This window comes from Protopterus annectens, chromosome 3.part0, assembly GCF_019279795.1.
Source record: "Protopterus annectens isolate FY-2018-M chromosome 3.part0, PAN1.0, whole genome shotgun sequence".
Lineage (NCBI taxonomy): Eukaryota > Metazoa > Chordata > Ceratodontiformes > Protopteridae > Protopterus > Protopterus annectens.
In genome coordinates, this window is record NC_056731.1 from 1,881,068,108 (window position 1) to 1,881,088,776 (window position 20,669).

The 20,669-nt window shown below is 38.9% G+C and overlaps 1 protein-coding gene across 2 annotated transcripts in view; it reads right to left on the reverse strand.

Annotated features, from left to right (window-relative positions):
* LOC122797149 (CD209 antigen-like protein B) overlaps nt 1–20,137 on the reverse strand; it is a 418,559-nt gene extending 398,422 nt beyond the window's left edge. The window contains exon 1 of one of the 2 annotated variants that reach the window (XM_044065955.1): nt 19,956–20,137. In XM_044065955.1, coding sequence (XP_043921890.1) covers nt 19,956–20,064 — 109 coding nt within the window. In that variant the 5' untranslated portion in view covers nt 20,065–20,137. The remainder of the gene's footprint in view (nt 1–19,955) is intronic. The other variant, XM_044065954.1, reaches the window with a different exon arrangement.
* Nucleotides 20,138–20,669: the final 532 nt, after the last annotated feature.

The following is a 20,669-nucleotide window of genomic DNA, read 5'->3' on the forward strand; positions in this document are numbered from 1 at the left end:
CCTGGTCTGTGACATCAGTAGGATTTGTTGGCAGGACAGATTTGTGTCCCAGAGACTCCCCCATCTGTGGAATAGACTCCCTCTCCGTGTCAAGCAAAGTACCTCATTATCCCTTTTTAAGTGCAACCTGGATAACTGGATGGGAAACAGAAAATACACCCCTGGGATTCCACCTGTGATCCTAATGGACAGGGGCTTTAGGTGCTGACTTGTCTAAACAATGGGTAAATGCTTGGCTAAGCTTATATGGGCTTCAGGGTCAATAGCCTAGTAACTTCCTGTGATCCTATGAAACATACTGCCCTGGACTATATGAGAAGAGACATGACAGAGCTCTCAGAATAATGGTCAGAAGCAAGTATGAACCTAACTTTCAGCAGCATTCTACCATCACCAAAATGATGCCACAATATGAACAAAAGATTATTGATTTCAATAATTGGCTTAATTTCTGGTGTCATTCTAAGGCAGTACAAAATATATCAGCCTGGGAGAAGACCTAGACACTCCAAATTGCTCTGCAAGGGATGGCCTGCACCTATTCTCCCCAGGTTTTTGTTTACTGATTAAATCCTTGTCCATCCATATATTGTGTTTTAGACAACATCAGTCATCTAAGGCTTCTAACATAACAAAATGAAACTCTGGATAACATAAACATGTTATCACACAGGAAAATAATTTTCTTGGGTGGCAAAAGCCAGGGGACCTTGTTTGGCTAGGCTTGTATAGGCCCTAGGGTCGATAGCCTAGTACTTACCTATGAACCTATAAAGGTATTGCTGCTCAATGATGGGAGCCTTAACAATGCTCCACTTGCTACAAACACTCCTTACCCTGAAAAACACTGACATATACACTGTCACACAGATCTGGTTTAAGACCAATGAGTGCACTCCATCAGTGCAGGGTTTAAGACCAGTGATGGTACCCCATCAGTGCAGGGTTTAAGACTAATGAGAAAACTTCATCACTGAGAGTTTAAGACCAATGAGAGTGCCCCATCTGTGCAAGATTTAAGACCAATTGGGGCACTCCATCAGTGCAGGGTTTAAGACCAATTGGGGCACTCTATCAGTGCAGGGTTAAAGACTGTTGAGACTACTCCATTGGTGCAGGGTTTAAGACCAATGGGAGCACTCCATTAGTGCAGGGTTTAAGACCAATGATAGCACTCCTTTAGTGTAGGGTTTAAGACCAGTGAGAACACTCCTTCAGTGCAGAGTTTCAATGCCTACCACACGTTCAGACCCACTACAGTAGATTAAGGCACTAAAGGTGGTAGAGTCTCCATATTCTTAAAAACGTTTTACCTCCAGACTCATTAGACAGTATAGAGACCTGGAACTTCTCTGCATCTAACTTAACTATTAGCAGATCCTCTTATATCATAAGTAACTAAAGGATCATCTATATGTTCCCCTTTGTTCATGCTTCCTAACCAGTATGGAGTTCCTATGCATAAACCAAACACTGATCTTCTAGAAGTCATGAACTACCCCTACATTAACAGAGAAACTTACACCTCCTCAAAATGTATGGACAGAAATGTATGGACTTCATCATCACATACCCTGTGGACCAGTTAGTCTGCATCCCAACCAGAGGGGATAAAATCCTGGACTTGGTCATTATCAAAATGGGGTAGCTTTGCTCCATACCAATTGAAGCTTCCTCCTTGGCAAAAAGAACCACAAGTCACATCCACCTTAAGACTGAAGCTGAAAGTATCTTCCAATGTCTCGGTTTTTAGAGATTATGCCAAGGCCTACCTATTAAAACTGAATGATGACCTGACTAAATTCAAAACCCCCTTCCATTTTGACAACCTCGCTATGTATGCAGACTCCTTTACTACCAAATTCTATGCACATGTAAATAGCAAATGCATGTCTTCCATAGAAGCAAATATGCTAAATTTAAAAATAAATCCCTGTTATAGAACCCTACTACAAACAGGCTCTGAAACTAAAGGAAAAAAAATAATTGCACACAAAAAAATTCTCCCAGCTAAATATAAATCCCTATGTAACTCATTGGGTAGAAAACTGGCTCACAAAGAGAACCCAGGAAATGAAAAGAAGTGGCTCTACCTCCTCCAAAATACCCTTGGGTCTCTCCTGTTTTGTATTTACTTCTCAAAGGTCAAAGGAAATGCTAAGGGTTTATGACTGGCCAAGTTTGAAGATGACTGTGAACTTGGTACTATCATAAACTTCCCAGAGGACACCAAATTCCACCAAGAACACCTTTCCCAAACAAACAGCCAGTGTCAAAACCATGGACTAATGTTAAATACTAAGAAATGTATAATTTTATCCTTCAGCAAGCATGACTTCCTTTGTAACTATGTCATTGACACCACCCTCCCCGAAAGTTGATCCCATAGTCAGGGATCTGCAAACCAATGTCAACAATACACTGTCCTTTTACCACATATCCTCTATTGAAAGCAAGTCCTTTTTGATTGCACAGCTTATATCTAAAGGTATAACATCTACGTCTAGTGAGGTAATCATTTCACTGTACTCGGCTATCATCAGGCCATCATTTAATATAATGACCCGTTCAGTATGAACCTGACCAAACACTTATCACACTAGAGTAACCACAGCATTTTCTCACTAAAAACAAAATCAAGGGCTTATATTACAAAAACTATTTGGACTATCTACAAGCCTTGTCCCTGTTCTTGGTATCATACAGGCTACCTCTGCTTCACCATAAAGAGTGTCAACAACCCGTGTCCTCTCAGACATTTTATATATTTGCATGTCCACTGGCAGAATGAACACCCACTCAAGGGATCTCAGTCCCTTTTTTATTTCAAATAAAACATTTTGGAGGGATAAGTAAGTATCACAAAGAACACCTCTTCAGTGGAACCATCTTCTACATCACATAAAGCAAAGTGCTTCTCTTATTCTATTCAAATGCAGTTTGGGTGAATAGATGGGAGACTACAAATTCACCTCCAGTTTAGCCAAACATGTTACTCATGGAATGGGGCAATAACCAAATGTCGAAGCATAGCATAGCCTTGTTCTGCCCATACTTCTCAAGTGTACGTAATTACAAGAAACGTACCTCATTTGCCTCTTAAAAAGTTCATGTTCCTCAAAGTTCCACATTGAAAGGGCCTGTCACATATTCAGTGTTAGGAATTTTTTAATTAATATCCATGGTAATTAGAATTGAATCATGTTAATTCATTAAGGGAGTTTTTTTATAAGTAAATCCAGCATATTTTAACCATCCTATGACCTTCCTAGTTGAAGTTGTTAGTAAGTAATTTTTATGTGTTCCATAATTCGCCTGTTTGTTCCACAGTCTAAAGGTTAGTGTTCCTCATTTTGGAAATGGAAGGTTGAGAGCTATGATTCTGCCCACCTCTGGATTACATGTGCGCAAAATATAAGGGCTACAAACTACCGTCAGCATGTAAGGCTAACCTTCTTAATGCCCTTAACCTTCTGCACTAACTGCCAACATTATATGCTAATTACAGCTTGGAAAGGGGTTGTGGGTATATTGGTACTAGATGGTTTATTGATTAAAAAAATTGAGAAAATAAGTATGAGTGTGTGTGTGTGTGTGTGTGTGTGTGTGAGTGCATGTGATTACAATGACAGACTGGTTGGCAGTACAAGTGTACAAAGTAATTTACTCTTTCTTCTTCCAGATGAATTACTATGTAAATTTTTCTCTCTCCAATACCTTTTGAAATAGTTTAGAATTTAACATTATTTTCTTTTTAACATTATTTTAAGCTGGATAAGTCCATTGGGCACAAATACCTGTTTTCAAGACCAAGTTGAGATTCTGAGCACTGTCTGTATGAGTGACTTTTCAAAGACACAAAGTAGGCAAAGTGTAACCAAAGGAATCAAACCTCGCAGAGCAGTTCATAAAGCGCACACACTTAATCCTCTGTGCTAACTGCTATCTCCACACAGCACCTAACTACGGTTTGTAAATGATTTGCAAACATCATTTTGGCAGCTTGCCTGCCACTCTGTAATGTTCTTACAAACTGTAGTCTATTAAACATCTGTGCTAATGTGCTGTATGTTTCTGGTTCATCACATTCATGCAGAGAACAGAATCCATGGCCATCTCATTAATTTCAAAACTACTCAAGAGTTAAAGCAGACACTCAAATAGAGTCTGCTTTGTCAAACAGATATAATTTAAAATTAGCCGCATATGCTAGTATATGTTTAAAACAATGAGGAAGTTGAGTCCGTTAGAATATGTTCTTTTATGTGTGTTGAATATTTTTGTTGTTTGTGCTGCTGCCTTTTAAGCTTAACAGTAAAAAATGCAACTTCACAACCATACAAGCAATCATTTTTTTTGATAATCCAAAGAATGAAGCGAGTACTAAAATAAAGAATTACATCTGTGGACTGCAACACAAGCTAACTTATTTAAAACACAAGTCAGGGAAACAGAAGCAAAGACAATTTCCTCCAAAAAGGATGTCTGTCCTGTATTGCTAGTCCAGTTTCACAAATCTCCAGCTGTGATCTTGCACTAACATTGTGTTTTTAGGCCTTGGTCCACTCCCCCACACTCCCAGCCTACTTCCTGTTACCAGCCTGGCTAACTATTAACCTTCTTAATATATCCCATCATTGGACATATAGATATGCCATTATATATTGTTAAGATGAAGGAAGATTAATTGCCTATTAAATTTCTCAGTTGTACCACATGGTATGTATGTAACTACACCTCTTGTTTCCATTCTCCCATTATCTTCCATCTAACCCAAACTCACCTGCACCCATTTGTTGAACTATACTTCACCACTTTCTTGTGTACGTTGTTGCAAATTCACAGCATCCATTTGTTTAAAAAGTAGTTTATTGAGTCTGAACTGAATTGCTTTCCTGCAAGCTGTTAAAATGCTCCATTATTCTCCATCAGTCCTTATTCCATAATTTTAGCATTCTGAATCTATATTTTATTTTATTTTTTTTTTTTTATATTATTTAACATTTATTTTACCAGGATTAAATCTGACTAGACAACAGGTGTCCTTTTTCAGCAGAGTCCTGGGGAGAAAAACTCCAAGAAGTAATATGGTGAACAATACATAGGTTAATAGGGTGGAAAATACACAGGTTAATACACGTGGTACCTATGTTAACGTGTGAATAAAAATACAGTAAATATCAAACAAGCAACATAATACACATCACTTATCACATAAATGAACAGCATAATACACATCACACATCACATATGTGAATAAAAAAGTAATAGTACAAAGGCTAATCCAAGTGGTAAGTATGTTGACATGTGAACGAAAGAAAGACAAGAAAAATTCCCGTGAGCAGCCTAATACAGTCAGGGGATCAGTGAATGTACATTGATAGTACCATGATAGACACATAAGGTGCCAAGAAGGATTTTGTTCTACAACCACCTTCTTTCCTTCAAAGTGCATACTATGGCATCTTAAGGCTACCCCCATTATACTTCCTCTGGCACCATCTGTATGATCCCCTCCCATTTGCCCAGACTTAAGAACATGAATGTCCTTTTCTCTGTAAGGACCCTGAACTGTATATAGTGTCCTAGATGCAACCTTAACAGAGCTGCATATAGTAAAAAATGTCTGCTTCACTTCAGCCTCACCTTTTGTGGAAGCAGGCATTCATTTTGCCTTTAGCATAACTCACTTGAAATATATTTCAAAACCAAAGTCAGCTATAGTCACTCTTAGACCTCTTTCTACCTTAACGTTCTATGCACTCAGTTCTTGTAGTCTGTAGTTTGTCCCAGATTCCACCTCCAAAATGCACAAATTTTGAGATTTTTTATGTTAAATACTAGCTGTCATCTGTCTACCTAACATGTTTACTTTATCAGGTCTCAGTAAAAGCCGAACTTCTTGTCACTGACCACTATATAGGATTTGCTGTCATCATAATGTTAGTGGAGAAGGATGAGGCTGTGTGTTGTAGTTCTTAGGGTGCAGAGTTTGATGTGGAGAAGGATGAGGCTGTGTGTTGTAGTTCTTAGGGTGCATAGTTTGATGTGGAGAAGGATGAGGCTGTGTGTTGTAGTTCTTAGGGTGCATAGTTTGATGTGGAGAAGGATGAGGCTGTGTGCTGTAGTTCTTAGGGTGCATAGTTTGATGTGTGTTGTAGTTCTTAGGGTGCATAGTTTGATGTGTGTTGTAGTTCTTAGGGTGCATAGTTTGATGTGTGTTGTAGTTCTTAGGGTGCATAGTTTGATGTGTGTTGTAGTTCTTAGGGTGCATAGTTTGATGTGTGTTGTAGTTCTTAGGGTGCATGGTTTGATGTGTGTTGTAGTTCTTAGGGTGCAGAGTTTGATGTGTGTTGTAGTTCTTAGGGTGCATAGTTTGATGTGTGTTGTAGTTCTTAGGGTGCATAGTTTGATGTGTGTTGTAGTTCTTAGGGTGCATAGTTTGATGTGTGTTGTAGTTCTTAGGGTGCATAGTTTGATGTGTGTTGTAGTTCTTAGGGTGCATAGTTTGATGTGTGTTGTAGTTCTTAGGGTGCAGAGTTTGATGTGTGTTGTAGTTCTTAGGGTGCATAGTTTGATGTGTGTTGTAGTTCTTAGGGTGCATAGTTTGATGTGTGTTGTAGTTCTTAGGGTGCACAGTTTGATGTGTGTTGTAGTTCTTAGGGTGCATAGTTTGATGTGTGTTGTAGTTCTTAGGGTGCACAGTTTGATGTGTGTTGTAGTTCTTAGGGTGCATAGTTTGATGTGTGTTGTAGTTCTTAGGGTGCAAAGTTTGATGTGTGTTGTAGTTCTTAGGGTGCAGAGGTTGATTCTCTCCGTCTTCATTTGCTTAATCTGTGACCCTGAGCAAGTCACTTAACTAGCCACTGGGCCTACCTGGTTAAAAAATGGTATTATCAGCAAACCATGTCATTCTGATCTCCAGGACCATAGTTTATCAGATACAAAGAGACTAGTCAAACCAGCCTTTATGTTTGCAGCTCAGTAAATACTATTTCTCATCCCTGAAGCTAAGAAGATGAGAAGAATAAGGAAAATCTTACCCCGACATCAGAAGCTTCAGTTGGTAATCAGATAGCAGCACCACAGTGGGTGAAGTGGAGTGCGTCACTCCTGAGATTTTATAATTCATAGGAAATGTATAATCAGAAAGCAGCACCGCAGTCAGTGAAGTGGTGTGCGCCACTCCTGAGATTTTATAATTCATAGGAGATGTATAATCAGATAGCAGCACCACAGTCGCTGAAGTGGTGTGCGTCACTCCTGAGATGCTATAATTCATAGGAGATTTATAATCGGATACCAGCACCATATCGGTGATGTGGTGTGCATCACTCCTGAGATGCAATAATTCATAGGAGATGTATAATTGGATAACAGCACCATAGTTGTAAAGTGGCGTGCATTACTGAAATGTTATAAATCATAGATGTATAAGCAGATAGCAGCACCACAGTTGGTGAAGTGGTGTGCGTCACTTCTGAGATGCTATAATTCATAGGAGATGTATAATCGGATAGCAGCACCATAGTCGGTGAAGTGGTGTGCGTCACTCTTGAGATGCTATAATTCATAAGAGATGTATAATCAGATAGCAGTACCACAGTCGGTCAGGTGGTGTGCATCACTCCTGAGACACTATAATTCATACATGTTCATAGGTTCATAGGTAGGCACTAGGCTATTTGCCCTAGGGCCTATATAAGCCTAGCCAAAAATGTACCCTGGCTTTCACCACCCAAGAAAATTATTTTCCTGTGCCCCTGTCGAGCAGAGCCACAGAAGTGATCCCTGGGGTGAATTTCCCATCCAATCACCAAGATTTTTCTTGAAGAGTGCTAATGAGGAGCTCTGTTTGACATAGATAGGTAGTCTGTTCCAGAGTATGGGAAGTCTCTGGGACAGGAATCTATCCCTCCAGCATGTTCTGTTTATTGTGGTTATGTGGTTTAGGTCCCTAGAGCGTGTAGCTCGGAGGGATTGGGATTTCTTTAAGTGGAGCATGTCCAACAGCTCTGGGTTTGGCATAGCTTTGTATGTTAGGCAGAGATCGCCTCTGAGTAGGCAATATGCGACAGAGTAAAGCTGGAGTTTTTTGAGATGGTCTGCGTAGGGCATCTGTTTGAGGCAGTCCTCTTTGTGAGGTATTTCTGTGGCCTTTCCAGTTGTTGTAGATGTCCTGTGAGTTACATACCAAAAGGGGCGTTGTACTCTATAATGGGTCTAATGAGTGATGAGTAGAGGGGAACAATGACCACTTTTTTTCTGGATGAGAAACCTTTTGTGATGAGGTGAGCCACGTAGAAGGATTTCCTGACCACTGTGGCAATGTTATTATCAAAGGAGAGACTACTGTCCACCTGTGTCCCAAGATCTCTTATCACATTTTCGGCATTAAGTAGACTACCAGCTATGTGGTAGTTCATGGGTACAGAGTTTTTACCAAAGGGGATGACAATACACTTTTTGGCACTGAGCTTCAGGCCATGGCTTTGACAAAAGGCATCTATCTCAGTGAGGCCCTTTTGTAGTATGTCCACATCATTAGGAGTTTAGATTATGGCTCCTAGTTTGCAGTCATCTGCAAACTTTGTTATCCAAAGACCTTCTGTGTTAGCCTGTACTTCAGAGAAGTAGATACCAAACAGGAGATGACCCAGGACTGAACCCTGTGGTACTCCACTTGTCACTGGTCTGAAGTCGGATTTGGAGTCTACTACTTTCACAGTGTGGGTTCTGTCTGTGAGCCAGTTGGCAACCCATCTTGTGACATAGGGATTTATACCTAGTTTAGTGAGCTTATCTATAATTCCAGAGTGGGGGATGGTGTTGAAAGCATTGGCGAGATCTAGATAAGCTGTGTGAACCACCTTACCCTCATCTATGGCTTTGGTGACTGTTTCAAAGAAATCAATCAGGTTTACGAGACATGATCTGCCTTTTACAAATCCAAACTGGGTAGGGTCCAGAGTTTGGAGATTACCAATGTCTTTGTTTATGAGTTCCATGACGATATGTTCCATGGCCTTGCAGACCAGGCTCGTCAGGCTAATGGGGCGGTAGTTCCCGGGGTCCGTCGTGGCTCCCTGTTTGTGGAGTGGGATAACTGTCATGGTGCACCATTCAGTGGGCATAAAACCTGAGGTGAGGCTATGATTGAACATGGTACTTAGGTAGGGTGCCAGTTCATTCTGTAGTTCATGTAGAATGCAGCCTGGGATATTGTCAGGTCCCATGAATGCTGTGTTCTTGGCTTTGGAGAGTGTGTTTTTTTACCTGTGCAGCCGTGATTACAGGAACTTTGCATTCTTCAATCAGATAGCAGCACCGCAGTCAGTGAAGTGGTGTACGTCACTCCTGAGATGCTATAATTCATAGGAGGTGTATAATCAGATAGCAGCACCGCAGCCGGTGAAGTGGTGTGTGTCACTCCTGACATTCTATAATTCATAAGAGATGTTAAATCAAAGCCCCCATCTGCCTAAGATGGTGCTATTTCAGTTGGACATTACAGATACAAAACATGTTTGGCTCAGGAACCAAGTAAAATAAAGTTTGTAGTACATTTAATGTGGTGATCATGCTCCAAAATCAGGAAAAAAATTAACTTGTTAAGCATATCCCTAGCCTGACAGCCAGTCTTAACAGCTGTTAGGGATACTTAACATAAGTTTATTAAGCCCTGTCTCATTCCTCTTTGAAAAATTAAATGATTACCCAAATATTCATTAACCATAACCTTTCCCGGGTCTATATTACGTGATCGAACAGTGAAATGTTCGAACACGTAATAATCAACCCCTAAATGTCGAACCGTCGGAATGTCAAACGGTTCAATGGAGATCTCCGTACAGTGTGGACATGGAAGTTTTCCATTGTCTGCATTGTAGTGCGATCTTGGAGTTGGTATATTTAAGTAGTGGTGGTAGGGGGTGCAGGGGCTTGCCCGCTTAGAGCATTTTTATGGTTTGTTTGGGTGTTTTTATGTTTTGTTTTGTTTTTTTGCTGTTAGACATTACAGTGTTTTGACATTTAGGGGTCGATTATTACATGTTTGAACATTTCACTGTTCGATCACGTAATATAAACGCCCTTTCCCTGTGTGTCCTGTATACACATGAACCCAGGCAGTATAAATATTCTGTATACCTGTTTTCTTGTTTGAAATAGCTATAGTATAGCATGATCAGCATTATCAGAGGACCACCACTCACATAAAGAAAGCTATAACCTGCCGCCATCCAGTCAGTACCACTATTAAATGTATGTTTTAATTTTAACACAGTTTCAAAAATATGTCTGTTCTTAACTTTACAAATTTGCTCTTTAGTAACACAATGTAATAATAAATTAAACAACCTGCTTTTACTAATTTCGTAATAACTTAATAATATGCATTAAGCAGATTGGTTTCCAATATCCTAATGTAGAACCACCACATTTTTTGGTCAAAAGTACAAAAATACTTCCTGTCCTTCAACTTTAACCAGTATCTACTGATTGATGTCCACTCATTCATGACCGATAATATCCCAAACCACCATATAAAATTCACTCAGCAGTCCCTCATTCACAGAAACATTATGCGAGTGCAAGATTGTAAGAGCTCTCTCAGCTTGTCCCTTAGATACTACCCACACAGCATGGTCAGCCTGACATTCAAACCTACTTAAATTATCACAGAGCTGACCACCCAGCTGCTAAACATATATGAAGTACACAGACAAACTTCTGCAGTCAGTTGCCCCCAATTTCTGCGGTCAGTTGCCCCCCCAGTGATGTCTGGAAGGTCCATGAACATGGCTATCATACAGATGAGAAGGAAAGATCTATTTTTGAGCCACAGCAGGATGAGAGATGTGAGTCATGAACTGAATCATGCACAAGAAAGAAAGAATATAGTTCATGAATTTCTGTGTTTATTATACTGCCTATGTTCAATATGCCATGATTTCCAACAGGGCAGGGGGTGCTGGCAGAGGGACAAATGGCAATGCACATCAGGAAATAAGGCATTGTGTATAGCATGGGAACTTGTCCATGTGACAGTAAAAAAGACTAGGAAAGGCTGGTGAAAGAAGACATGACCACATGGTACTGCAATATGCAATGCAGCCAAGAAGAAAGAAACACATTACTTTTGGAGGGCTCAGGAAACAGAGCTAGTGATATACACTCATACACACCAGCACACACACACACACACACACACACACACACACACACACACACACACACTAAAGCATGCATACACATAAACTCATGCACATGTATGTGTGAAGATATGCATGTGTCTTTGTGTGTGTGCGTGTGTGCATCGTTGTGTATGTGTGTGTGCATGCGTCACGTGCGTCTTGGCGTGTGTGTGTGCATGTGCGTGTGTTGTGTGTGCGTGCGTGCATGTATGTGTGTGTGTGTCCTTGCATGTCTGTCAGTGAAATTACTGAAAATGTTGAACTGGTGCAGGGGGCAATCAATGAATAATTCGCCCTAACTTAGCTACGATCAATGAATAATTTGCCCTAACTTAGCTACGATCAATGAATAATTCGCCCTAACTTAGCTACGATCAATGAATAATTTGCCCTAACTTAGCTACGATCAATGAATAATTCGCCCTAACTTAGCTACGATCAATGAATAATTTGCCCTAACTTAGCTACGATCAATGAATAATTTGCCCTAACTTAGCTAAGATCAATGAAAAATTTGCTGTAACTTAGCTAACAGTGGGCAAAACAAACACATTGTACAACTCTATTAATTCAGATGCGGAATGCAAAGTTCTTACTGAAGTTCAAGTTCATACAAGAAGCCAAAGCAATATTCTAAAATGAAACAGGTTTGACAGCATCAGTATAGGAAAGCAGGCTAAAAACAACCCCTGTGCCACACATCATAAACTGGGCCTAATTGTCAGGAAATAAGATGCATGGGTAGAACGGTCAGCAGTTCTCCTTGTACTAAAGCAGATGAAGCAGAAACTGTTCACCTCCATTCTTAAGCTGATTGCATTTAGTGGGGAAAATGCACAGGTTTGACAAGCTTTCTGCACAAACAAGAGTCTCTACATTGATATAAAAGCACCAACACAACTTAAAATGCAGCAGGATTAGCAATATCTGTCAGGTCTACAGACCCAGCCTATAGAGTCACAAAGCAGAACAACAGAAAGCCAAAATGGCAAATGGAGCTTTTCTCTCCAGCCCTTCGCTGAAATGGGTATTATTACCCAGTCAGACTTTCCTGGTAAACAAAGACAAATAAATCGATAAAATATACCACTGTGGGCATGTAGTAACCAGTACCTCCAGCACTGTAACTTGAAGGAAGAAACACTATGTCGGCCAATATTGGCATTTTAGCCTTTCAGAGAAGGTATATTACACATAATTTAGAAATGAGTGGTAACAGCACAACAGTCTTTATTCACAATTTTAAAAGTTGTAGACAACACCAAAATGTCAACAATAAACCAATATCCCCTTACTCCCACTTGTATACTATGTACTGTTATATTATAACTTCAATTTAGCATACCTCTCAACCTCCTAGTACAAGAAATCTAGACAAAGCCTGAAATATTGGAGGATAAAGGCCAGGGACAGATTTCAAATATTGCCCTTAAAAACTTTGAAAGTTGCTAGAATAACAAGGTGTAGTGTTATTTCATGTTAACAATGATTTTCTGAAAAATATTAAGTCTGAAAATCCAATATGCATCATTATTTAGTGGCTTATTTCTTCACAGATTTGCCAGAAAACTACAAATTTTATGAGGACTTGACCAAAAATATGAGACTAAAATCTGGACCATTGAAAGGTGTGCAGTTTAGTGACTGTAATGTTGTACGTCTCCACTTGTACACTTACTGCCAACTACACATCTTCCTTAATAAACGCCAACCCTCAGTGTGCTGTTACTACTTCCATCTCCATCCATGTTTCCTGTCACCTACCATGCTCTCTCTGTACTGCCATTTTCACCTATGTCACCTATCAGTCCTTATATCTGACAAGACCTGACGGAGTCCACAGAAATCTTGCAACTAACCAAATGAATCTTTTTGTATTCAAAATACAACCCCAGCTCCCACATGGCTATATTTTACATCTGTATCTTTGATGCAATTTGCATGGTGTTTCTAGCTCTGACTTTGAAACTCTATATTGTATTGTTTATTTGTTGTTAATGTTATAGATTTGTACAGCCTTTATCCAAACTGGCAGTATTTTTGACTTCACTGCTCTATTTTTGTAATATTTTTCATTTCTCTGCTATAACTCCCCAGGCTGTGGCTGAAATGTGTCCAGAATCTATCAGGCTACTACCCCAGTCAACCCACCTAAATAAATAAATAAATAAAATAAAGCTAGAAATTAACCATACTGTTTATCAACTCTCAGCCATCTGCCTCCATCTTGAAGGACTGATGAGATAATAGAAGGTTTCTTTGTCATTCCAGCCTCAAGAACTCAAGGAAAGAAAGAGATATCAGGCTGTTTCATAAACTCTTGCCTTCCTTAAAATCACACTCCCCTCCCCAACATGCACACACAGCTATTTAATGTTATGGCAGTTTTAAAATGATATTGTACATAAACACAAACATCTAGTCTTGGCTCTAGGGCTATAGTATACCATCTCATAAAGGCTGTCATCTCCCAGTGCCCTCAAAATCACAGAACATTATATTGTTACAGACAATGGCACATTTTAAAATTGATCTTCTTCATTATGTCATTTACAAATACAATCAACTGAACATGTCCCAGTCCTGAGTACTGTTGGACCTCCCTGAGCACAGCTAAAGCCAGAGTAACTGTCATTCACCAGTGATATCCAGCACTTCCATTCCTCCCTCACTGAACCCATCTCAGCATTGCCTTTCAACTCCTATACCTTTCAAAGAAATGGGCCAGTCACCTTTATGAACTGAATCACATGACACACCATTGCCCATTTACCCATAAAATGGCCATGGTACAGAAAAACATTATAACGTGGTAGAGAAATATAACAAGGATTGTAAATTACCTTTATTGACCTTAATTGACACCAGCAGAAATATTTTCATTGTTTATTTGCTGTGATACAAACTGATCAAGGTAAACTTTACATGTGTGTGTGTGTGTGTGTGTGTGTGTGTGTGTGTGTGTGTGTGTGTGTGTGTGTGTGTGTGTGTGCGTGCGTGTATGCGTGTGTGTGTGTGTGTGTGTGTGTGTGTGTGTGTGTGTGTGTGTGTGTGTGTGTGTGTGTGCGCGCGTGCGTTTGTGTATGTGTGTGTGTGCATGCGTACGTGCGTGCGCGTGCGTGTGTGTGCATGTGCGTGTGTTGTGTGTGCGTGCGTGCATGTATGTGTGTGTGTGTCCTTGCATGTCTGTCAGTGAAATTACTGAAAATGTTGAACTGGTGCAGGGGGCAATCAATGAATAATTTGCCCTAACTTAGCTACGATCAATGAATAATTTGCCCTAACTTAGCTACGATCAATGAATAATTTGCCCTAACTTAGCTAAGATCAATGAAAAATTTGCTGTAACTTAGCTAACAGTGGGCAAAACAAACACATTGTACAACTCTATTAATTCAGATGCGGAATGCAAAGTTCTTACTGAAGTTCAAGTTCATACAAGAAGCCAAAGCAATATTCTAAAATGAAACAGGTTTGACAGCATCAGTATAGGAAAGCAGGCTAAAAACAACCCCTGTGCCACACATCATAAACTGGGCCTAATTGTCAGGAAATAAGATGCATGGGTAGAACGGTCAGCAGTTCTCCTTGTACTAAAGCAGATGAAGCAGAAACTGTTCACCTCCATTCTTAAGCTGATTGCATTTAGTGGGGAAAATGCACAGGTTTGACAAGCTTTCTGCACAAACAAGAGTCTCTACATTGATATAAAAGCACCAACACAACTTAAAATGCAGCAGGATTAGCAATATCTGTCAGGTCTACAGACCCAGCCTATAGAGTCACAAAGCAGAACAACAGAAAGCCAAAATGGCAAATGGAGCTTTTCTCTCCAGCCCTTCGCTGAAATGGGTATTATTACCCAGTCAGACTTTCCTGGTAAACAAAGACAAATAAATCGATAAAATATACCACTGTGGGCATGTAGTAACCAGTACCTCCAGCACTGTAACTTGAAGGAAGAAACACTATGTCGGCCAATATTGGCATTTTAGCCTTTCAGAGAAGGTATATTACACATAATTTAGAAATGAGTGGTAACAGCACAACAGTCTTTATTCACAATTTTAAAAGTTGTAGACAACACCAAAATGTCAACAATAAACCAATATCTTCTTACTCCCACTTGTATACTATGCACTGTTATATTATAACTTCAATTTAGCATACCTCTCAACCTCCTAGTACAAGAAATCTAGACAAAGCCTGAAATATTGGAGGATAAAGGCCAGGGACAGATTTCAAATATTGCCCTTAAAAACTTTGAAAGTTGCTAGAATAACAAGGTGTAGTGTTATTTCATGTTAACAATGATTTTCTGAAAAATATTAAGTCTGAAAATCCAATATGCATCATTATTTAGTGGCTTATTTCTTCACAGATTTGCCAGAAAACTACAAATTTTATGAGGACTTGACCAAAAATATGAGACTAAAATCTGGACCATTGAAAGGTGTGCAGTTTAGTGACTGTAATGTTGTACGTCTCCACTTGTACACTTACTGCCAACTACACATCTTCCTTAATAAACGCCAACCCCTCAGTGTGCTGTTACTACTTCCATCTCCATCCATGTTTCCTGTCACCTACCATGCTCTCTCTGTACTGCCATTTTCACCTATGTCACCTATCAGTCCTTATATCTGACAAGACCTGACGGAGTCCACAGAAATCTTGCAACTAACCAAATGAATCTTTTTGTATTCAAAATACAACCCCAGCTCCCACATGGCTATATTTTACATCTGTATCTTTGATGCAATTTGCATGGTGTTTCTAGCTCTGACTTTGAAACTCTATATTGTATTGTTTATTTGTTGTTAATGTTATAGATTTGTACAGCCTTTATCCAAACTGGCAGTATTTTTGACTTCACTGCTCTATTTTTGTAATATTTTTCATTTCTCTGCTATAACTCCCCAGGCTGTGGCTGAAATGTGTCCAGAATCTATCAGGCTACTACCCCAGTCAACCCACCTAAATAAATAAATAAATAAAATAAAGCTAGAAATTAACCATACTGTTTATCAACTCTCAGCCATCTGCCTCCATCTTGAAGGACTGATGAGATAATAGAAGGTTTCTTTGTCATTCCAGCCTCAAGAACTCAAGGAAAGAAAGAGATATCAGGCTGTTTCATAAACTCTTGCCTTCCTTAAAATCACACTCCCCTCCCCAACATGCACACACAGCTATTTAATGTTATGGCAGTTTTAAAATGATATTGTACATAAACACAAACATCTAGTCTTGGCTCTAGGGCTATAGTATACCATCTCATAAAGGCTGTCATCTCCCAGTGCCCTCAAAATCACAGAACATTATATTGTTACAGACAATGGCACATTTTAAAATTGATCTTCTTCATTATGTCATTTACAAATACAATCAACTGAACATGTCCCAGTCCTGAGTACTGTTGGACCTCCCTGAGCACAGCTAAAGCCAGAGTAACTGTCATTCACCAGTGATATCCAGCACTTCCATTCCTCCCTCACTGAACCCATCTCAGCATTGCCTTTCAACTCCTATACCTTTCAAAGAAATGGGCCAGTCACCTTTATGAACTGAATCACATGACACACCATTGCCCATTTACCCATAAAATGGCCATGGTACAGAAAAACATTATAACGTGGTAGAGAAATATAACAAGGATTGTAAATTACCTTTATTGACCTTAATTGACACCAGCAGAAATATTTTCATTGTTTATTTGCTGTGATACAAACTGATCAAGGTAAACTTTACATGTGTGCGTGTGTGTGTGTGTGTGTGTGTGTGTGTGTGTGTGTGTGTGTGTGTGTGTGTGTGTGTGTGTGTGTGTGTGCGTGTATGCGTGTGTGCGTGTGTGCGTGTGTGTGTGTGTGTGTGTGTGTGTGTGCGTGTGTGTGTGTTTGTGTGTGTGCATGTGTGCGTGTGAGTGTGTGCGTGTGTGCATGTGTGCGTGTGTGCGTGTGTGTGTGTGTGTGTGTGTGTGTGTGTGTGTGTGTGTGTGTGTGTGTGTGTGTGTGTGTGTGTGTGTATGTGTGTGTGTGCGTGTGAGAACAGCTAGTGATAATCAGTGATGCAATACAAAGCACCTAAATGTGTCAAATGTGTTATGTCAAAAGAAAGGACCATTTTAATGGATTACTTCTTGATATACAGGATAGCATCCCACGATTCATGGCCATTGTATTTTAATGTACAGTAAGAAAAAGTGGAGCAACATTCATAATTGTACATAGCAAAATACTTGCAGCATTAGTTATTGAGTTAACAGATTATATCAAGTTGCAGAGAGGCCAATGCTTTTGCAAACATGACCATTATGAAGCCTGAATTAGTCAGGGGTTATTTAAAAATAATGACATAGCTTCTTCCCTCCTTTACTTTCTCCAGCACTACATAATCAGTATGCTATGATATTATTTTACAACTTCAAAAGCAGAAGTACAATTACATATGAGATAATATCTTCTAAGTACATAAAACATACATTTGCATGCTTTATTGGTGCATTGAACTGGACATATGAAGAGAATATTCCATATATACTTTTTTTCATTTGACTGCAGCACCCAAATAGATATGGCCCTAATCTTCCAGTCTTGAACTGCAGGACTAGGCAGAAGCCATGTCATCTAACTAGATAACACAAACCCAAGCACATTGGTGTACCAATACAATCTTGCATGGAGTCTGCGTAAAGATTTCCACCATTTAATTTATTTTAACTACATTCACTCCTGTAACACAGGTATTTTTGCGTTTTGGGCTACTCCAATTGCTTGCTTTGCTGTGTGATATGCATGTTATGATTCTGATTCATATGAAATATTCGTCAGAAGTCTAGTGCTGAGGTGTATATTACATAGACCAAATGGTTGGAAAAAAGCTCTGAAATTAATGCATCGCAGAACATCAGGAAGTCCGTGGCTTGTGGGGGCCTAGTATAACACAAACCTCTGGCTTAATTCAATTATTTCCTCCTTATTTATTATTGCATTTTCCCAATCATACCAACAGCAATTTCATATGTTTGGTCACACCCCCTCTATCCCAATATAGACCCCTGAAAAAGACACATGCCTAAAGCGCGATAATGCCCTTTTCAGGTGGAAGTTTTGAGAAATAACAGTCCTTAAGAGATCTGAAGATGCCTGAGATCCTGTAACACTCCTGCATAGCTTGTTATTTCACTATAATGCCCACTTTCTCAGGCACTATTACTGATTTATTTTCATATTTTACTCAGAGGCCAGTTATGTAAGAAACAAGATGGTCAGGCCAGGACAATAGTATGACTTAGCATCAGCAATGCAGCCTGACAAATCACACTTGTGCAAACATTACTGTGTGGTGAAAATGAAATATGTCAGACAAATCATGGTGTTGTCTTTGAAACTTCTACAAGGTATAAATTATTTATTTATTCCTCATGTGACACACATAGAAATTAATGAAATGTGTGGAAGATTGCTCCTGACCAACCAAAATCTGTTTTCTTAACTTCACGAGGAACTGTGTTTCTTACAGGTTTGACTTTTCTTTTTTATATAAAATTCATGCATTTATTGACAAAATATGTTTCTTCCAAGCCGGAGTAGCCAGATGTAATTCAATTACTAATGTTCATTGAAACATACCCAATCTGTACACACGACACTGCACATTTAAGTATATTACTCATGCACCACTCACTTACTCACCTAGGTATTAAACACATCAAACAATACCTAATTCCTTCACCAGTCAGTAACATCCACAGACGTCATTAGCTCAGCTAAGTACATATCTTAAATAGCACCTAATCCTTGCAGTCAGTAACTCAGCTAAGTGTGTGTCACACTGAACTCTGCCCAAAACCTACATCAGTCATTGGCTCAACTAAACAAATTATATTTTTGTTGGTCATAATGAGATTCAGCCATTTACTGGCTGAAAAGACCATGACAAAAAAGCATAACATTCTAACTATATTGTCCCATTCCTTATTTCATAACCAGAAATGATGTAACAGAGAACCCTCTAAAATTTAGTAAATGTCATTATTGTAAAAGACTTACCAGAAATTATGGCCAGTCTTTAAGTCATGCTAAAATCTCAAAGCATTAGAATTTGCATAGCTAAGAATGTGACAGAGCTATGTCTATTGAAAGTAAAACGTGTATTAACATCACAAAATAGTATTGTATTTAACCTAACAAAGAAAGACAATTACCAGCCATTTCCTGTTTTATTTCCATAACTTAAATTTTTAAAACCAGATCTTTTAAACCTCCATTTACTACATAGATATTTATATGAAAAAGGTTCATATAAACTTGCTCGAAAGTTAAGATGAGTTTTCTGAGCCTGCCCAGTTTGATATAAATGAACATCCTGTTATACCGTACATGTTCAGTCATCTAGACTTTTATTTCCAACACGTCCATGTTACATGCCCCACAAATTCTTTAGCACAGTCATTTTTATTCCACTTCAAATACCTTTCCTGCTTCAGTAATACCCCACTCCTTTATTAAGTTAGTCAGTTCTCATATTGCTGAATAATTTGCTGCCATATTATATAGTGCTGATTTTTGGAAAGTAGTTTTGAAAACATTTTTTTTTTCTTTTTTAATACAAAAGTCCCACTCTGTGGATTTTCAAAGAAATATATTCTAGCCTGCTCTCACTTTTGTCTTCCAGTGTATACTTACTTTTGGTGTGAAAGTTCACATTTTTCAAAATGTTTACTTCAAAAGCACAAAAGTGAAATAAAATTAAACATACCTGTACTTGGAGTAGAAGCTTTAATTTTATCATTTTGGTGTGGGTAACCTCCTGAGAAATCAGACACATCATGAGAAGGAAAGTTCACATAAGTTTCTTCATATTCCATGGTGCTTGTTACTTAGGATGTAGCTGAATGGCAATGAGACTGAAACCTCTAACTTCCTTTTTTCAGATAATTAGTAAAGAAGTGAAGTCAAAGACAGCCCAGACAGGAAGAATTGTACAGATTCAAACAAGACCTCAAGTCAGGTCATGAACAATGAAATCAAACTGAAGTTTGTTCTTCGGTGTGCTTAATATTTTAAGACTTTTAATAAAGGAGTGCATCTTGTAGTTGCTAAAACCGCTCAGCCTACACTGCAGAACATCAAATCTTTATTCAAATAGCATGAACTAACAATAGATGCTTTGTATCCGAAATATACTTAATACATCTGATGTAAGTTACTATAACACAATGTTCAGAACCAATGAAGCAGGTTCATAACTCAAAAGCTGCAAAGTAAGAAAGTTAGGGAAATAAGATTAAAAGTACAGTACTTCAATCATAGTAAATGCTTTAAGACAAAGTTTGCAAACCTAATACATAATTTGTTTTCAGTTATACTGCTCTTTCCTATTAAATCTTAAAAAATATTTCAATCAGAGTCATAGCCCCCCTAAACTCAAAAAAAAACTTCTGAAACTGTTGCAAGTTGCTTGTTACAAACT